Source organism: Oenanthe melanoleuca, chromosome 24 (assembly GCF_029582105.1).
Source record: "Oenanthe melanoleuca isolate GR-GAL-2019-014 chromosome 24, OMel1.0, whole genome shotgun sequence".
NCBI classification, from domain to species: domain Eukaryota; kingdom Metazoa; phylum Chordata; class Aves; order Passeriformes; family Muscicapidae; genus Oenanthe; species Oenanthe melanoleuca.
In genome coordinates this window covers 5,573,824-5,593,328 of record NC_079357.1, presented here as the reverse complement: position 1 = coordinate 5,593,328, position 19,505 = coordinate 5,573,824, and the positions used below count along the sequence as shown (strand labels likewise).

Here is a 19,505-nt window from a genome sequence, read left to right as displayed (position 1 = left end):
CGTGGGCGGAGGCGGAAGCGGGGCGGCCCGGCCACGTGGGCGGCGGAACCACTGCGGGGCGCGGGGGGAGCCCGGCCCCGATTAACGACAGCGGCAGGCGCGGAACGGCTGAGAATCGTGGTTTCTCCGTTTAATGTTTCAGTGTGAAAATACTAGAGAAAAGTTGATAAACCGGCCCGAAATATCCAAAGGGGTTTGAACGTCACCGGTTCCTTCTCCGACCCGACAGAAACGGTACATGCACGGGAGGGGGACGCTGTGCTCGACGGCAGCGGGAGCTCCCAGAAATGCCCGCCCCCCTCCCACGACCTGAGTTAGGGGAGATGGAGGGAGCGGGAAGGGGGACGAGGGGCAGGGGGACACGGGGAGACACGGGAGGGACACAACGGCAAAAGGGTGACGGGGTTCCGACCCGCTGGCCCGAGGCAGGGAGATGGCACGGGAAAGGCGTACAAAAGAGTCCACTATAAAACAAGCGCAGGGCACAACCCGGCTCCTGGAAACTCACAAAGGTGTTAAAAACCCAGATTTTCTCCCAAAAAATTTCCAGGGGGAGACGCAGAACTGACAGTGACACCTCGTCAGGCTGGGTCCTGCCTGTCCCTGGAGATCGGGGGCACAGAGAAGCCCGTGGGTGTCCCCCCTCCCCGGGGTCTGGGGGCAGCTCAGTGCCCCGGAGCAGCCGCGTGTTTGGCAGGAGAGGGCGAGGAGGAGGAGGAGGAGGAGGGGGAGGAGGAAGCACCGCTCAGGGCGGACTGAAGGTAAACGGTCTTGTGAAAGAGTCTGTTGCTGAGGAAAACCACCAAGGAGAAGAGACGGAGCTGGAAGTGGCTGAAAGGGAAGAGAGTCCATCAGCTCCCGATGGCAGGAACGCCTCCGCAGAGTTTGGGGAGGCTGGGGGTGTTGGACAAGGAGCAGTGAGTGGGAATGAAGGATACTCACTAGGTCTTGCCGGGGGTCCTGGCTTCGTTGGCGCTGATGATGAAGAGAGGGAAAAGGATGGAAAAGAGGCAACCGCTGCAAGGGAAAAATACAGTAGAATAAAGTAAGGGGCACTCCAGTGGGTGTCAGGAGGAGGAGGGCCAGAGTGGCTTTCCCACCTGATGATGTAGGAGGACTGCATGGCCGTGAGAAATGCCAGTGGCAAGCCAAAGCCGAAGTAGTAGGGCCAGTTCCTCTCAATGTTGGACAACCGTTGGTGCATTTCGATTCCTGCCAAGAGGAAAATCCCGTGGAAATGAACCCATGGGGAGCAGACACCCTCGCTAGAGAATCACAGAACCATTTAGGCTGGAAAAGACCTCCAATCACCTGCTTTGACCAATCCCCACCTTGTCAATAGAGCAGAGCACTGAGTGCCACATCCAGTCATTTCCTGAACAGCTCCAGGGATGGCGACTATACCACATCCCTGGGCAGCCCCTTCTAATGCCTGACCACCCTTTCAGTAAAGAAATTCTTCCTGATGTCCAGCCTGAACCTTCCCAGCAGAGCTTGAGGCCATGTCCTCTCATCCTGTGTCTTTTTATGTGTGAGCAGAGCCCGACCACCACGAGTTGTGCAGAGCTTCCTTTTCTCCAGGCTGAGCTCCTTCAGCTGCTCCTGGTGCTCCAGAACCTTCCCCAGCTCTGTAGCCATCTCTGGACATGCTCCAGCCCCTCAATGTCCTTGTGAGGAGTCCAGAACTGGACACAGCACTCAAGGCCTCATGCCCAGCACAGGGGGACAGGTAATGCCCTGGAGCTGTGGCCACACTGGGGCTGGTACAGGCCAGGTACCACTGGCCTTACCACCTGAGCACATTGCTAGCTCACATTTACCCTTCATTCCATATAAAAACTGATGGAAGATCAGCCTCTGACACCCCAACTGGATGCTCCATCAGTAGAGAAATGCTCAATCCAGGTAAATTCCCCCTTTCTGTGCAGGGAGCCTCCTTCACCTTTGTTAAACCAGCGGTACTCGAAGCAGTAGAGCGAGTAGAGCAGCGACATGTGGAGCAGGCTGATCAGCTGCCCAATGAGGTCGATGGGGAACAGGCTCACAATCATTCCCTGGGATAGAAAGGGAGCAGATTGAGAGAGGGATGCTCAGGATTTAGGGGAGGGCAGCACTTGAGCAGGTGGGGTGGTTGCTTGTCTCACCTGGATGAGGAAAAGCGCCTGCAGCAGGAGGTTGAACAACATGTCAGCGATGATTTTGCTGACGCTGGGGAAGGGGTGAGGCTTCCTGCCCGACACTTCGAACGCCAGATCTGCAATGTCCTGCCAGCAGAGACAGGGGCTTGAGGCAAACACAACTCCAGAGCAAGGGGGGCTTTAGGGAAATGAAACCCAAGATGATGCTCCTGAGCTGCTCTCTCCCACCAGGAATATGCCCAGAGCCTGTTTTGGGTGGGATTTGCCCCCAGACCACCTGGTCAAGCCCCATTCAGTGAGGAAACTCCCACTGCTTGCTCAAGGCAGGGCCCAGGTTCCTGTCACCTACCTGAAACCAGATGGCATTGACCACCTTACTGAGCACAAAGAGGGGCAGGACCCAGAGAGCACTGAAAATGGAGGTGAGGATGAACTCCAGCCAGGACCAGACATCACCATGTAAGGAAGGGTCACCTTCAGAAGAGAGACAGAGAAACACATGTGAAGAACCAGTGCAGGAACCTCCAAATGCTTCCTGGCATAGCCATCTGGGAGTTTCCCCTGACTCTAGTTCTCTAAATGTCTTTAAAAGCACATTTCCACCCACTTGATTTTTATTTAAATACAAAAACACACAGACAAACGTGTTTCAAATGGCAAGACCCTCAGGATGTCAGCAGGGTGATCCACCTGTTTTTCTACTGGACTATTAATAATGGGATTGGTTGGTACTGGGAAGAAGAGGAAAACAACACAAGGAGACAGAGGTGTGAGGAACAGCTCGATGGGACAAAGACCCTGAACTCATCCCATGGCCCCAAGGGGGAAGGCACCCACCGATGATCTGCGCCGTGACCGACTGAAGGACTGGGATGAACACTCGGTAGAACAAGAAGAGACTAAGCTGCAGGGAAAAACAAACAAATTTTCAGTGAGGCACTGCACAAGCATCTTGTGCTTCTGTGCCTCTCCCCAGCAATCCACATATACAAAGGAGCAAGGATTTCTGTTTAAATACAGCCACAACCTGCAGCTGAACCCTTTAACATTTCCATGCCAATCCCTCGTACTCTGCACCAGTGTAATGAGAAAATGAAGCCATTTATTTGGTTATTTGATTTATGAAGTGTTGGCTCCATTAAGGATCAGCCTCATGAACCAGGCATAAAAAGTCAGAGCTGAGGAAATAAATCTTTAAGACATCAATATCCAACTGGCAAAGCAGTATCCCAGGCTGCAGCAAAGCAGCAATTGAATATTCAAGTGGAGGGCAGCCTCAAAGACTTAGAGAAGCAGCTTGGGTTTGATGTGTGGGTCTCTTGAGTAAGTCTGTGGTCCTGCATCCCATACATGAATCCCTTAAAATACAGCATTGGGATGGGAATGTGGTGGATCCCAGCAATTTCTACTGCCATGCTGATGGCTCACCACTCACAGCCTATGGGGGCTGGAGCAGGACATGGGTTTTTGGTAGATCCCAGAAACCTGAAGTTTTTGAGCTTTCTGTGCTGTCAAGCACTGACTCCCTAGAAAGCACTGCTTTTAACCTAAAGCCTTAAAAACAACTTCTAAATTTAAGTAATAAAGTTAAAATCACAAATGTGTAATAAAATAACAGTGTGTACTTTCACATAATGATAAGTTTTAAAGTTTTTATAGTATAGTAATAAGTATAAACCAAAATAAAAAATTTTAAGTAGTGTCTCAGTACTCATCTTCCTTCTTCTTCATAAGTTTCAAGTAATAGTTTCTAGTTAGTCAGTCAGTATCACACGAAGGGTCATAAAAATTTAGTTAAGTTAAAAAATAAATGTTAATTCTCTATTAAACTGTTTAGCTGTAAAACACTTTTTAACAACTAAATCTTCCTCCATTTTCCTCGCTTCTAGCAAGTAGTTAAAAGTGCTGTCAAACACTCTGTACTTTCTAATAAAATTTAATAAACAACCAAGCCCAAACACAAAAACATCCATTTCCATCGTGTATTTGTTAATCCTAGCTCTAAGTAAAGACAAAAAAAACTAAACCAAACCACTAATTAAGTAGTGCAAAACTCCCACTGCTATACAGGTTTTCACAGGAGTTTTCAAATAAAAACCATAATAAATAAGAAAAATCTTCACATACCCAGAAGACACCTCCGTTCCAGGCACAACACTGAAATATCCGGCTCACAATCCGGGGTTCACTGCAGGAGAGAGATGAGTTAATGTCCCAGCACCTCAACAAATGTTCCCTCACAACTGCCCCACGTTTTGGACACCTTGGAAAAGTCACCAAGAACCAACTCAACACCAACTGTGCACCTGGTTTTATCCAAACACAGAAATCCTGGAAGGAATCCCTGCACAGATTCACACCATGTCTGAGCCAGTGCAGTCTCTACAAGACTTACATAACAGAGACTTTCAACTTTTATTAATTCCCAAAATCTGCACTACAATGGAAGAAAAGCAAAGCTTTCTTCCAGATTTTAAAGCACATATTAGAGATCTCAGGTTTTGTTCTTTCCAAACTCTTGACACAATATAATTAGGAGATTTTGGGCATTTTTTTGTCTCTCTTTTTTTTGGTTTTTATCCCTCCTGAAAAACAGGTCTCAGAAAGAGGCTGTTTCTGCTCAGGGTTTTGGTGTCTCTGGACATGCAAGAGCAGCTCTGTGGGTCTCTGCAGCACTTTCCCAGTCAGCTCTTGACATCAGGTTGATTTTGCTATAAAGAAAACCAGCAAAATTCAACTGTTTATTTATATAAACAAAGCCAAAAAGTTACACTTTTCTTCAGAGGCAGCTCACATGTGGAGAAGTATCAGGACCATGGGATCACCTTTCAGCCAGCCTCCCACCCAGCCAGCCACAATAATTGGTAAATATGTCCCAGAATGTGTGTTACTGCCCAAAACCATGGTGTGAGGTGCCAGCCCAGTGCCACCAGGAAGCAGGGATATCCTGGCATGGTCTGGGAGTCAGACATGGGAACAGATGCTGTCTGCTCCTGAATGGGGAGAATTCTGGCATTTCCAGATCCACTGAGGTTCTGCACTTCCAGATTCCACAAAACACAGCAGGGCTGTGCCCTGCCCCAACGTGGACATTGGATCCAAGCTGCTATTTCTTCCCAGATCCCATGATTACCAGCAACAATGATGGATCTGAGATAGCAGAGGATTCAGGAAGAAAAGAAACCCATAAATCCATGTTCTTTCAGTGGTAATTCAAACTGATTATCAAACAACATAAAAGGTCCGACTGCTTATCTCATGCTAACAGCTCCAGCTCCATTAGGCAGTGGGAAAAGGGAGTTTCATGCCACCTGTTTCCTATTTATTGGCTGTGACTACCAGAGGAGAAGGGAATGACCCCATTTCTGAGCAGCCACACCCCACACTCACTTCTCTTGCTTCTTCTCTTCCATGTGGAACCTCCGCTGGGCGAGCGCGCTGTTGGCTCTCCTCCGCCTCTGCTCTTCCCTTTTCTGCTGGATCCGGGCGTCCAGCTTGGAGATGGTGCAGATGCCCCAGATGGAGTCCTTAATTCCCTGTGGACATGAGGAGAGAGGAGCAATGGGATGTGGCTGACCCATCCAAACCCCCCTGGTGCCATAGCTGGTCTCAATCTTTGGCTGCTTGGGCTCAGCTGGAGCAGCAACACCACCTCTCTTCCATGGCCCAGTGACCTAAATCACTGCACATTCCAGCATCTCCAGGACCAGCAGTATTTTTTTCTGTAAAGGTGTGATTTATCTTCCAATCTGTACTATTTAAAACCCTGGCAAAAATCAGACTTGGATCTCTCCTAGCCTTGTCTGGCAGGAAGCTCCTCATCCCCTGCCAGCTCTTTGAGGCCAATAAAATGAAATTACACCAATATTTGGGATGTGCAAAGTCTAACTGTATATTATGAGCTTAATGCTTATTCCTTTACAAATAAAAGCATCTGTCCTCATCCCAGAAACTTCCTCCCATTAGCCACATCCATGCAAGCCTGTTACTAAGAGAGTGCCCAGAAGTTTTCCCTTACTCTATATTTGGAAGATTTGTAGAGCTGTCTCCTAGGACTTGGCTTGTCCAGAGAGGTTGTGGCTGTCCCATCCCTGGAAGTATACAAGGCCAGGCTGGATGGGGCCTGGGATAGTGGAAGGTGTTCCTGCCCTTGGCAGGGACATGGAATGAGAAAGACTTTAAGGTCTCCTCCAACCCAAACCACTCTGGCACACTGTTTAATTATTTCCAGCTTCAGGTGATCCCATCACCATCATCATCACAATTTCCCTTTAAAATAAAGATCATAAGGATGAGCCAGGATGGTGTCACCAGCTGTCAGTTGGGTTCATGGTGTTCTTGACCAAAGAGGATAAATTCCAATGCCAAATTCATGTCTGAAATAGCAGAGCTGGGCCCTGACCCAGGCAGCTCTTCCAGCTGATGGTATAGGAGCATTGGGAAATGACACAACTCCTGCTTTTAGGTTGTGGCTACAAGGCTTTGATCAAACTTTTGTCTGTTTTCCAAACAGAGTCATTTCTGAGCACGAGCTATTGTTCAGTGTCACAGCATGAGTGGCTTTAGCCTGTATTTACCCCTGATGAAAGAAGACAGGGTGGGAGCAGTGAGGTGACACACACCTTATTGCTGGGACAGAGCTGCTGTGGTCACAGATGCTCATTTATTATTGTTGCTATTATTATTATTAATTTATACACAACATCACACATTGTATATTAAAATATATAAAATTTTTGTGTTATATAGTGTCATTTTGTAATTAGTACTATTATTACTGAGATTTTTCATTAATTTGTGACCAAAGAAATCTGTCAGAGGTTCAGCAGCAAACACTGAGCCCTTTGCAATAGATACACCACACAACAGTGTTGAAATACAGCTGGAGACCCTTTTCCTTCAGATTCCCTGAGGCCATGGGGAGGAGGGTGCTCCCAAAGTGCACAGGAGCAGCCCAGGAGCTGGAGCCTCACCCTGACGAGGTCATGAAGGAAGATTCTCACGCTGTCAGCCATCTCGACTCCAGCATCACCTCTGCTTCCCAAACTATCAACTACAGGGAGAGGGGGAGAGCCGGACCCAAGCCTCTCTCATCCTGGAGAGATGGGAAACGGATGGAGCCTGTGGAGAGAGAACACACAGGGCATGGCAGAATGCTAACACTGGGCTGACCGGGAATTACAGGTTCAGTCACACCCCGGTGATTTCCAACAGGATTCCCGGCCCTCACTGGCTTCCCACCGGGCACAACCATCCTTCAACAGGCCAGGGAATGGACTCATCCTGTTCATATCAGTGTGAGCGAGCTCAGGGGTAGAGGAACAGCTTTTGTAAAGCACCAGAGAAATACAACCAGCATCTGATTCAAGGAAAAAAAATAAACCAGCAGCTAATAAACTCGTGCTTTCCCACCAGGATGCAAACCTTTCGTTCCTCCCAGGCAGAGCTCCCAGCAGCTCTGGAGCAGGCTGCAGTCACAAACCCGGGCATGTCAGTGGTGCTGCCGCAGCCACAGCACACAAATAACAAATAATCATTTTAAAAACGGGTTTGTTTTGGTTATTCCGAGTCAGACCCTGTCGGGACCCAAGCTGCAGAACCAGAGCTGGCCTCCAGATTTATTACCGAGTTAATGACAGGCAGCTTCCTCCTAAAAACCCGAGTCATGAAATACCCTGAGGAAGAAGGCACCCAGAGGAATCGCCCAGGGCAAAGGGGGTGACCTAGGGGTCTGCACCCCTGACAGCTGAGGGGGTGACCCTCAGGCACCTGGGGAGGGGCAGAATCCCCTCGTGGCTGCCGGGGGTCTCCGTGACCCCATCATTCGGGGGGGTCCCGTATTTTACCTCAGGGCTGCTCCCACAGTCTCCCCACACCATGTCTCTGAGGGAGGACAGCTCCCAAACGCCCTCAGGGCCGCCCCCGCAGTGCCCAGAATCCCCTCGGGGTTTGTTCCGCCCGCGGGTGGCGGCGCTGCCCCCCGAGTATCTCTCCGTGTGCCGCCCCCCGACCCGCGGTCCCCCCGCACTCACCGGGGCCGGGCCAGGGGCGCACGGCGGGACGGGCCCGGCTCACACGGCCCGGCCGCGCCCACCGCGCATGCGCCGCGCGCCCCGCGCACACGCACTGCCGCGGCCCCGCCCACCGCGCGGGCCCCGCCCACTGCCAGCCCCGCCCACCGCCCGGGCAGCGACCCTGCCTCAGTGCGCATGCGCCAAACGCCAGAGGGACAGCCCCGCCTCAGCCGCTGCTGCGCGTGCGCGCTGCTGCCGCCCGCCGCCAGAGGGCGCCAAGTGCACGGGGAAGGGACTTGGGAACGGGGGGATAACCGTGGGATACTGGGAACACTGGGGGATACTGGGGGTGTACTGGGGCTGGGGCACTGCAGGGATACCGGAAACACTGGGGGGATACTGGGAACACTGGGGGATACTGGGGGTGTACTGGGGCTGGGGCACTGCAGGGATACTGGAAACACTGAGGGGATACTGGGGATACCGCGGGGAACAGGTGTACTGGGGCTGGGACACTGCGGGGATACTGGAAACACTGGGGGATATTGGGAATACTGTGGGGGACACTGGGGGTGTACTGGGGCTGGGACACTGCGGGGATACTGGAAACACTGGGGGATACTGGGGATACTGGGGGATACTGGGGAGAAAATGGGACCATTGGATGGGGCAATGGGCATACTGCAGCTGGGTACACTGGGGCAGATAATGGGGGTACTGAGGTGATACTGGGGATAATGGGAGCACTGAAGGTGGGGACACTGCAGGACAGGAGTGGGGATACTGAGGGCACTGTGAGAATATTGAGAGCACTGGATCATAATGGAAGTAGTGGGGGAATGGGGGTTAGTGGGGACACTGTGGGGACAATGAGGGACACTGAGAGAATAACACAGACACTGGATCTGGAGGGTAGCAATGTAAGGGGTGTACTGGGACTGGAGGGGATTGGAGCACTGGATAATGGGAGCACTGGGGGAATGGGTGACTGTGAGGATACTGGGACTAGGGGGACTGGGGAGGCAATTGGTAACACGGTGGTATACTGGGGACACTGGAACTGCGAGTATGGGAACATTGGGGATACTGGGAGGGAATGAGGTGTAGTGGGGATACTGAAGTTGTGGAGAGTGTCAATGGGATGAGGGTACTGGGGAGGACACTGGTAGCACTGGTGGAGGAAGCATGGCAGGTGTGGACCCATTAATTCCCCGGCACACTCATCCATCCATCCATCCATTTTATTCCTACAGGACACCACCTCTGGCCTGGGGAGGGAGTCCACGGCTGTGCCTCAGTTCCCCCCTCCCCGCCCCCATCAAACCACGCCGTGCTCCTGCAGCGGCTCCCCGTCCACCAGCCTGTCCCAGCCCAGCCTGCGCAGATCCAGGGTCTCGTAGCGGCCCTTGACCACCAGCTCGGCCACGGCCCTGCCGGCGGCCGGCGCGTGTTGCAGCCCGTGGCCACTAAAACCCGCGGCTGAGAACAGGTTTTCCAGCCGGGGGTGCGGGCCCAGCACCCCGTTCTGGTCGAAGGTGTTGTAGTCGTAGTATCCCGCCCAGGAGCCCCTGACCCGCAGGGATTCGAAAGCTGGGACCCGCCGAGCCAGCCGGGGCCAGACCTGCTCCTGGAAATAATCGTGATCCACCGACAGATCGCTGGGGTCCGGCTCTTCCTCCTGGGAAAGGATAAGCTGGAGGTGTCTGATAAAGAACAGGGGGGTGGATGATCTGAGGGGACCCACGGGCTCACCTCGGGGGGGCTCATCCCGCCCAGGTAATTCCCACCGAAGCCATCCCGACGGAAATAAGCACCAGAGGTGTCGATGAGGAAGGGGCAGGAGAGGCCAGGGCCATTGGGGCAGTGCCAGGTGAACAAATACCTGGGGAACCCCCAAACAGAGCGTGAGGGGTGCTCCCCTTGCCCCCAGTATGGTGCAGTGGGGCTGGGATGTGGAGATGTTTGTCCCCCCCAAAAATAACATTGAGGGGTCATGTCAGTCCTAGGCACATTGCAGGGGCTGGGACAGTGGACACTGGGGGGATAATTGAAGTACTGTGGGGGGCAATGGGGATTATGGGGCTAGGGGCACTGGGGGATTAATGGGGGTACTGGAATACTGTGGATACTGGGGCTGGGGGCACTGTGGGAGATTAGGTGACACTGAGGGGTAATGGGGACACTGGGATTGGGAGTATGGGGACATAATGGTGACACTAGGGCTGGGAGCACTTGGGGAATAATGGGAGCTCCAGGATGCAAGACCCCACTTCCAAATAAAAAACTGAGGAAGCTCACCAGAAGTTGGAGGGTGCTGGGATGTGTGTCCCATTCTGTGATACCCCCAAAATAGCACCCAGGGGTTCATGTCACCCCCTCATAGACAGAGGGGCGCCAGGATTACAGTCCCCCAAAATAAAAACACTGAGAGGCTCCCCCATGACACAGGAGTGGTGGGTGCTGAAGTAGCACCAAGGGCTCCCTGAAAAAGGAGCTGCTGACTCTGACCCCAGGAGCAGAGGGGTGCTGCCAGGCTGTCCCTGCTGTGAGCCCCCAGTACCTCTTCCTGGGCTGGACGGGCAGCAGGGGCCGGCACAGCCCCCTGGGCAGCCCTTCTGCCTCCAGCAGCTTCCCAGCCCAGGCGCCTGCAGCATTGACCACGATGGCACAGGCAACTGGCTGGTACTCCAGGCTGTCTGGCATGTAGACCTGGGGGGCACAGATGGGGGGTCACGGGTGCCAGGGGGTCACAGGCACTCCGGGGGAGCTGGGGGTGGCACCCACACACTCACGTGGACGTATTTGATGCGCGCAGACGACGGCGCTGGCGGCATCATGTAGTTGGCCGAGGTGACAAAAGCTGGGGGGTTTTGGGGTGAGGTGGGGGGTCCTGGGGGTGGCAGGGGGCAAACCTCGCTGTGCACCTCCATCCCTCACCTCGCACCTCCCCGGAGCAGCTCTGGACTCCCAGGGATGTGGCTTTGCGCCGGAACGCGTTGAGGAGGGTCCAGGGGTCGAACCAGCCTTCATCCTCCAGACCTGGGCAGGGAAACATGGGGGGACACTACTGTGTGATCCCCCAGTACATGCATTTTGGGGCAGCTGGACCTTTAGGGGGAGCTCCCCCTAAAGTCAGGATAAAGGATGCATCAGGAGGATGAGGAAGGATGTTGAGGGGGGTCTCCATGCCCTTCCCTATTCCCCCACATACCATAGGATGCCACAGCCACACCCTCCGTGTTTATCCAGGGGAATTTCTCCTTCAGCTGGGTGGGGGACAGCAAGGTCACCTGCGCCCCTTCATCCCTGGGGATGGCCAGCATGTGGAGGAGGGTCAGGATGACCCCCAGCCCCTGAAACATCTCCCCAGGAGGGTCCCATGTGGGTCCCCCACCTCTGCAACTGGACGGTGGCCTCCAGGGCAGCAGCGTTCTGGGGGGACGCGAGGAACAGGTATCCAGAGGGCTGGAACTGGATGTCGATGGGGGGCTCATTTGGCACCCCAAGGTATTCCTGTGAGGAGATGGGGACCACAGTGAGTGGGGCTGGACTGCCCAGATTACCCCCCGCCCATACAACCGCACGTACATTGATGTCACGGAGGAAGCGGGCAGAGAAACGGGACATTTGGATATTTTCCCTGAGGGAAAACTGCTGCCGGATCCCCCCCGCCGACAGCACCGTGGAGGCTCTGGAATACTGAAGGAGAGGACCCCCCAAAATACAAGGGGTTCAGGGGGGTCCCCGAGGCCATACCCTGCGCTGGGAAGGGGTGTCTCACCATGGGGTCCCGCTCCACCACCAGCACCCTCATTCCGTGCCGCCGCCGCCGGCCCTCCAGCATCTTCAGCCAGTACGCCACGGACCAGCCCACCACGCCGCCCCCCACCACCACCACATCGGCCTCCTCGGGGGGCCGGGGGTCGGGGTGGGTCCCCGGGGGAACCCAGCCCCTCTCTCCTCTCCCCGAGGCCGGCAGCTGATCCCGCAGGGTCTGTGCCATGCGCTCCAGGGTCTGCCCCAGCTCTGCCGTGCAATGGGGGCTGCCGAGCCTGGGGACACAGCTGGCAGCCCCCCTGCACCACCCCGGGACCCTCCGCATCCCTTGGGACCGCTCTAGGACATTCCCAGGGGTTCCTCACACAACCCCCAGGCCTCTCTGCGAACCCCCCAGGTCTCCCTGGGTCATCGGGAAAACGCCCCCGGACCCCCTGTGAACCACCAGAACCACTGACCAGCCCCTGGAATCCCCAGCAGCCCCTCCCGGTCCCCCAGTCCACCCTGGGAATCACCCAAGAGCTCCACCAGGTCCCTGCGACAATCTCCCTTGGGACGCCCGGTACCCACGGGGACCCCTCTCCAGTGTCCCCAGGGCCTTTCGGAACCCCCCAGTCCCCTCTGAGACCACCAGCCACCCAATTCTCCCCCAACCCCTCCAGTGCCCACCCTCATCTCCCTCAGCCCCCAGGGATCACCTCCAGGCTCCTCTGGCACCCCTTCATATACGCCCGTAACCACCCCAGTGCCCCCCCATTCCCTGGGACTCCCCATTCCTTTGACCCCTTCCCCATTCCCAGTTCCCCCCATTCCCTGGGACTCCCCATTCCTTTGACCCCTTCCCCATTCCCAGTGCCCCCCCATTCCCTGGGACTCCCCATTCCTTTGACCCCTTCCCCATTCCCAGTGCCCCCCCCATTCCCTGGGACTCCCCATTCCTTTGACCCCTTCCCCATTCGCAGCAATCCCGACCCCACCGTATATCGTACATCCCAGCAATCCCTCCATTCCCTGGGACACCCCAATTTACTTGACTTCCCTCCCCATTCCCAGCGATCCACACCCCGATCCCCCTCTCCATTCTTCCCGTGCCCCCCCCGGCTGTGTCCCCCAAATCCGCAGTGCGGTGCCGGGGACCCCCCGGATCTCACCGCGGAAGAAGTCGGAGCTGAGCGGCGCCGCGGTGCGGAGGGGGCGGCGCGGGCCCCCTGCCGGGGTCCCCCCCGGTTGCGGGGTTCCCCCCGGGGTCCCCCCTGGTTTTGGGGTTCCCCCCGGGGGTCCCCCCCCCAAGCCCCCCAGGCCGGGCACGCGCAGCGCGCGCCGCCACCGCAGCATGGCCACGCCCCTTTTCCCGTGGCCCCGCCCCCGGGCCACGCCCCCGCCGCGCTCCCGCCCGCCGCGCTCCCGCCAATGGCGCGGGGGGGCGGGGCTTCCGGCGGAAGCGCGGGGCAGAGCGACGTGTGCGCCCCGCCGGGCCCGGCGCCGCCGCCATGCTCGACTTCTTCACCATCTTCAGCAAGGGCGGCCTCGTCCTCTGGTGCTTCCAGGGCGTGCGCGGGCCCGCCGCCACCGCCCCCGTCAACGCCCTCATCCGCTCCGTCCTCCTGCAGGTCGGGCGGCACCGGCTGCCGGGGGGCGGAGGTTGGGTAGCGGCCACCTACCTGGCGAGGGGGGAGTGGGAGAGCCCACCTGGCGTGAGGGAGGGGGGCGGTGGGAGCCACCTGCCGGGGAGGGCGGGGGTGAGACTGCAGGCATGGCGGGGGAGGCGGGCATGGCTCCGTGTGCCTGGGAAGGGGAATCGGGTGAGCACACGTAGCTGTTGGGGGAACGAGGACTGGCATCGGCTGCCTGGGGGAAAACACGGGCACGGGCATCTCTGGGGGATGGGATCAGCCCGCCCAGGGGAGGTGGGTGGGAGCCCTGCATGGGGAGGGGAGACATGAGTGCGGTCTACCTGGGGACGGGGCGGAGGGGGTGGCACACAGGTGGCACCAGCTGTTTGATGTCACACAGGCACGTCCAGCTCTGGGGTGGGGACGATGTGGGGTCTCCCATTTGCGGGGTGTGGATGGGACTGTCACCTTGGGGAGGAGAGAGACTTGGGTGGGATCACCTGCCTGGGACGGGGCAAAGGGGGCACGACCAGCTCGGGGGTGGGTGGGATCACCCAGCTGAGGAGGATGGATGGGACCACCTGCCCAGGGTGTGTGGGGTCATGTGTAAGGGATGCTGGACCACTTTGGAAAATGGGGGTGACAGGGATGAGGGGATGGTGGGTGCTGCTGGCACCCCCATTCTGACAGCTCCTCTCCCCCAGGAAAGAGGTGGCAACAACTCCTTCACCCATGAAGCCCTCACACTTAAGTACAAACTGGACAACCAGTTTGAGCTGGTGTTTGTGGTAAGTGGCCCCCCCCCCCAGCACCCCTGGGGTGCCAAGAGGGTCCCTCCAGCCCCCCATGTGCCCCAAACCCAAAGGAAGGGGATTGCCCCAGAAAAGAGGGGGAACAGTTGCTGCTGTGCTGAGGTTTGAGCAAACAGCTGTTTGCATTGCGTAGGGCAGGACCTCAGCTCCCAGACTGATTTGGCTCCTCCATCTCTGGGATCTGGGGGTGAGGGGCTGTGATGAGCACTTCAAGGGGATGTTGATCAGTGACCCCAGTATGGCCAGGCTCTGCCCAGAGGGGGGACATGGGTGTCTGTCAGCTGAATGCTGCTGCAGTAGCAGCTTATTTTAATCATCTACAACAGGATTAAAACTAATCAAACCTCAAATAGAAACTGCAGCCTTGTAAAACTTTACTTTGGCCACATGTATTGAAAAAAAGCCAGAAATGTGTCGTTCCCTTTACTTTACAAAACATTTAATGTTCTCTTTCTCAGTCTCCTGGTACCTTATCTCCATAAATCTATACAACCTTACCTGCTGACTTGCAGAAAAGCTAAAGGTTTTCTGCCCTTGCCCTACGTGTCCTTGTTGCCATGAGACAGCTTCTGTGTGTTACAGTTAGCTGTTGAAGCAAAGCTCTGGGTGTTTTTCACCTTTTTGTGGGCATTTTAAAAGCCTGGGAAGGTGGAGCAGAAAGTGAAGGCTGAAGCTTGCCCAAGTTAAAGGACTCTGAATTAAACAGATAGGTTTTTGCTTGCTTGCTGCTGTTGAATGAGCTTGAAGTGCAGTGTGTGTTGGCTGTGCTCCTTGGCAGGTGGGCTTCCAGAAGATCCTGACCCTAACCTACGTGGACAAGTTGATAGACGACGTCCATAAGGAGTTCCGAGACAAGTACCGCAACGAGTTCCAGCAGAAAGGCGCCCTGGGCCTCCTAAATGGCACCTTTGATTTTAAAGATGACTTCATGCGCCTCCTCCGGTAGAGAGCTTGGGTTTTGTCTTAAATTCCTGTTTTGAGCAGAGGTGGGAGCGGGGGAAGAGCTGAAATCCAGGCTAATGGGTCACCTCCCTGCAGGGATGCAGAGGAGAGCAGCAAAGTCCGAGCTCCCACGGTAATGAAGACGTTTGAGCAGTCTCTGAAATCCCAGAAGACTGTCAAGTGTATGATTGAAACCCGAGGGGAGAAACCAAAGGAGAAGGTCAAGAACAAGAAGAACAAAGGTTCCAAAAAGGATGGTGAGTTGATGAGGAAGATAAATGGGAGGGAAATAAATATTCCAGAACAATGTGTTGCAGCCTTTGCTTTCCCAATCCACTTGAGCTGGACTGAGCTTGTGTTGGGGCTCTTCCTGTCAGGAACTGAAGCTGTGGCAGCACCCAGTAAAGCATCTGCAGGTGACAAGCAGCTCTCAGCAGCAGGGGACAAGGAGGAACTGACCAAGGATGAAATCCTGCAGAAGAACCGGGAGGAATTCTTCAGGAGACACATGAAAGCTGGGGAGAAGTCCAGGTGAGTGATGAGGGCATGGTCAGTCTGCCTATTCTTTGAACTAGGCCATGGCTGAATCTCTTCTCCTTTTGGTGACCCCTGGAAGCCAGACCTCACTTTCCTGGACCTTATTTCCCTGATTTTCCGTCTTGGTGAAAAGACTGGGAGAAGACACCTGGGGGTTCTGGAGGGGTAATAGAACTTGATTTTCTTTGCTGAGAGGTCCAGACCTGTCTTTAGTGAGCAGATGGCAGCAGTACATTGATACCTGGCTTGAGGGGAAGTGGTGCCATACAGGATTAAAGTTCAGATAAATAAACTCTGGAGAGCAGATCCATTTCTGCCTTTTGGTTAATCCAGGCTTTTATTTTTCACATCTCCTAAGGAGGTGATGGCTGCTGCTTCTCTGCACTGAACACAATGTGTTTCTGGTCTTTGTTCCATCAGATCTCCAAAGCCCGATGCACAGAAGGAGAAGGGGAAGAAGCCCCGGGTGTGGGATCTGGGGAACTCTAATGCCAAAGTACTCGATTACAGTAATTCCGCTACCAACGGCAGCGCGGAGTCTTGTCCCGTGGAGGAGTTTGACCCTGACATGGTAAGGAGAAGTCAGGCTCTATTTGCTGTCGTGTTTTCTGGGATCAGCTGGCATTATGAACCCAGCCCAGTCTCAGTGCCTGGATGAGAAGGGATCATGAAGAAACGTGAAACAAGGATTGTGGCACCCAGCCCATAAAGCTGCTTCTTCCCCTTGCAGGCCCTGGGGGACAAAAATCGTGAACCTGGCCGCCTGTATGACCTGGAGTATGAGAGTGATGATGAAGCTGAAGAGGAGAAAGTTGTCCAGAACCCTTCGAAACCCAGGTAGAGGCTCCCACAGCCCTTGCTTGTCACATGGTTCTTGATTTCTGTCCTGTAACTCCTGTTCCAGTCTAACCAGTAATGCAGGAAGCACAAACTGGTGTGTTTGTCTGCTCCGGGCTAGCCCTTCTGCATCTGACCTTTGCAAATGGTCACTCTCAAACCTCAGTGAAACTCTTCTGCTTCTCCACAGTGTGAAGAAGGGTGGCCTGGGGGGCATGTTTGGCATGCTGAAGGGTCTGGTGGGTTCCAAGAGCTTGACCAGAGAGGACATGGACCCTGTGCTGGAAAAGATGAAGGATCACTTGATTGGTACGTCTGGATTTGTGATGTGAGGGATTAGTGGTGGTTCCCTGTGCGCTGTTCGGGTATTCTTGCCCACAGGAACTGTGGTGGGTTCCTGTCAGTCCCCTGAGGAGCCCTCGGGAGCGCAGCAAAAGGGGGGTGGCAGTCAGGTCTGGTGGGAATCCTGCACACTGACTCCTTGATGCTGATGTGGGACATGCATAACCTCTTCAGCAGCACTGACTCCCTGCTCTGTCTTTCTCAAAGCTAAAAATGTGGCAGCTGAGATTGCAGTGCAGCTCTGTGAATCTGTGGCCAAGAAACTGGAAGGGAAGGTGATGGGAACGTTCACCAGTAAGTGTCCATGTGGCATCCTGAGTGTGGTTTGGAGCTCAGGAGTATTCCCCACACATGACGTGTCCTCCTTTCGCAGCGGTAACCTCGACGGTGAAGCAGGCGCTGCAGGAGGCCCTGGTGCAGATCCTGCAGCCCCAGCGCCGTGTGGACGTGCTCCGTGATGTCATGGATGCCCAGCGCCATCGCCGGCCCTACGTCGTAACCTTTTGTGGTGTCAACGGTGTCGGGAAATCCACCAACCTGGCCAAGGCAGGACAGCATCCTGGATCACAGCACTGGGGGGATGGGGTCAGGCTGTGTAGCTGCTAAAGGCTTTTCTGCTCTGTTGCCACCTGCAGATCTCGTTCTGGCTCATCGAGAACGGCTTCAGCGTGCTCATCGCAGCCTGCGACACGTTCCGCGCGGGAGCGGTGGAGCAGCTGCGCACGCACACGCGCCGCCTCAACGCGCTGCACCCTCCGGAGAGCCACGGCGGGCGCACCATGGTGCAGCTCTACGAGAAGGGATACGGCAAGGACGCGGCGGGCATCGCCATGGAGGCCATCTCCTACGGTAGGCGCGGCGCCGGGGGCGGGGGGCGCTGTCCTGGGGCGGTGCCGTCCTTCACGCTGCCTCCCTGCCGCCCCAGCTCGCAACCAGGGCTTCGACGTGGTGCTGGTGGACACGGCGGGACGCATGCAGGACAATGCACCACTCATGACTGCGCTGGCCAAACTCATCGCTGTCAACGCTCCCGACCTGGTCCTGTTTGTTGGGGAAGCGCTGGTGGGAAATGAGGCTGTGGATCAGCTGGTGAGTGAAGGCTTTGTTCTTGAGAGGTGAACCCGTTTCCGTAGGTTTTACCAAAGAATTGGACGGTGGCAGCACCACAAATGCATTTCTCGGATCTTTTTTCTCCCTCAGGTCAAGTTCAACAAGGCTCTGGCTGATCACTCCATGGCCCAGACACCGCGGCCCATCGATGACAAGGTAAGGAGGCTGCTGAGGTGACTGCACAGAGCTTCCTGACAGTGACAGGAGGGGAGAGATGGGAATTGTCAAACACAGGGCACTCCTGCTCCTTCTTCATTTGTTTAAGCTATTGAACCCAAATTTAGAAGTCTGCTTTCCACACATGGGGGATGAATGAATGAGAAGCTCCCTGAGGGAGCACTGGATTTGACAGTGCTGCTTGTCCCTGGCAGGTGGGTGCTGCCATCTCCATGACCTACATCACGAGCAAGCCCATTGTTTTCGTTGGTACCGGACAAACCTACTGTGATCTGCGAAGCCTTAACGCCAAGGCCGTGGTCGCAGCGCTCATGAAGGCCTAAACACCAAATCGCTGTGTGCAGATGTCCCAGATGAACCTGCTTTACCCTGTCACCAACTAGTCTTTCCCGTGTAGTGCAGAACAGAATGGAGGAATAGCAGCATGAGGAGTACTTTTTTTGGATAAACCACCTTATATCCAGAAAAAGCTGTTCCCTGGGTTCCTCCATTCTGTGTCCAGTGACGCAGGCTCCCTTGCGGGGAGGCCGAATCCAGAGCTTTGTATTGTTCGTGCTGCACGGGGGGCTGGGCGGTGCCAGGATCTGCTGTGCTTTTTGGTGGGTTTGAAGGCTTTTTTTTGAGCTGCTTGTGATTTTTAGACCAGCTTAGGGAGGAGGCAGGAGGGACGTGGGCTTAGGGGCAGCATTAGATCTGGCTGTTAATGTCGCTGCTCGTGGCAGCTCCGCTGAAGCTGATAAACCAAAAAAAGGTGATGGTGTGTGCTGGGCTGGAGGGGACATGCTAAATTGCCTTAAAGTCCCCATATCTGTCCTCACCCGGACTCTGGAGCAGGGTCCCCAGACACCACGTATTTGGGCAGGAGCAGGAGAGCTGCAGCAGCCAGGTCCAGAGGGGGAAGGCAGTGTGCCCTGCCTGGCTCCTGCCCACTGGTCTTGGCATTATTTGCTAGTAAAAAGGAAACAAAAAACAAACTATATTAATACTGGAAGAGAATGGTGGCTGCTTGCTGCTTTCCTGCACCCTTTCTCCCCCCTCCGAGTGCCTCTTGATCCCGGTCGGAAGTGCTACACTGAATAATACAAACCTCTCTGACGATGTCTTGTAGCTCTGTATTGCAGATGTGCTATAGTGCAATAAATTGAATGCTGTCTGCTAAGAGACATAATTTATATAAAATAAACTTCATAATTTGTTGTCTGTGTA

General features: G+C 55.0%; 3 protein-coding genes across 4 annotated transcripts; 1 reads left to right on the top strand and 2 right to left on the bottom strand.

Moving 5' to 3' along the window:
* Window positions 1-109: 109 nt before the first annotated feature.
* EI24 (EI24 autophagy associated transmembrane protein) lies at window positions 110-8,272 on the bottom strand. The gene is made up of 11 exons (XM_056509783.1): window positions 8,171-8,272; window positions 7,112-7,259; window positions 5,529-5,674; window positions 4,266-4,326; window positions 2,976-3,042; window positions 2,488-2,612; window positions 2,145-2,264; window positions 1,943-2,054; window positions 1,101-1,212; window positions 943-1,017; window positions 110-831 (listed from the first exon to the last, which is right to left on the bottom strand). Exons 2-11 carry the CDS (start codon window positions 7,151-7,153, stop codon window positions 666-668), a joined length of 1,026 nt encoding a protein of 341 aa, XP_056365758.1. The 5' UTR covers window positions 7,154-7,259; window positions 8,171-8,272; the 3' UTR covers window positions 110-665.
* A 1,107-nt stretch (window positions 8,273-9,379) lies between these two features.
* Window positions 9,380-13,267, bottom strand: FOXRED1 (FAD dependent oxidoreductase domain containing 1). The gene is made up of 10 exons (XM_056509563.1): window positions 13,081-13,267; window positions 11,934-12,178; window positions 11,741-11,851; window positions 11,547-11,665; window positions 11,364-11,458; window positions 11,090-11,191; window positions 10,945-11,012; window positions 10,713-10,861; window positions 9,905-10,034; window positions 9,380-9,830 (listed from the first exon to the last, which is right to left on the bottom strand). The coding sequence occupies exons 1-10, from the start codon at window positions 13,262-13,264 to the stop codon at window positions 9,471-9,473; spliced, it is 1,563 nt and encodes a 520-aa protein (XP_056365538.1). The 5' UTR covers window positions 13,265-13,267; the 3' UTR covers window positions 9,380-9,470.
* A 73-nt stretch (window positions 13,268-13,340) lies between these two features.
* SRPRA (SRP receptor subunit alpha) lies at window positions 13,341-19,495 on the top strand. 2 transcript variants are annotated; one of them, XM_056509831.1, is made up of 14 exons: window positions 13,341-13,539; window positions 14,247-14,330; window positions 15,133-15,296; window positions 15,393-15,553; window positions 15,674-15,827; window positions 16,254-16,404; window positions 16,564-16,670; window positions 16,861-16,979; window positions 17,220-17,306; window positions 17,386-17,558; window positions 17,648-17,861; window positions 17,938-18,101; window positions 18,213-18,278; window positions 18,475-19,495. In XM_056509831.1, exons 1-14 carry the CDS (start codon window positions 13,420-13,422, stop codon window positions 18,568-18,570), a joined length of 1,860 nt encoding a protein of 619 aa, XP_056365806.1. In that variant the 5' UTR covers window positions 13,341-13,419; the 3' UTR covers window positions 18,571-19,495. The 2 variants fall into 2 exon arrangements, with proteins under 2 accessions (XP_056365806.1, XP_056365807.1); XM_056509832.1 differs by having other exon boundaries at window positions 13,352-13,539; window positions 18,494-18,622.
* Window positions 19,496-19,505: the final 10 nt, after the last annotated feature.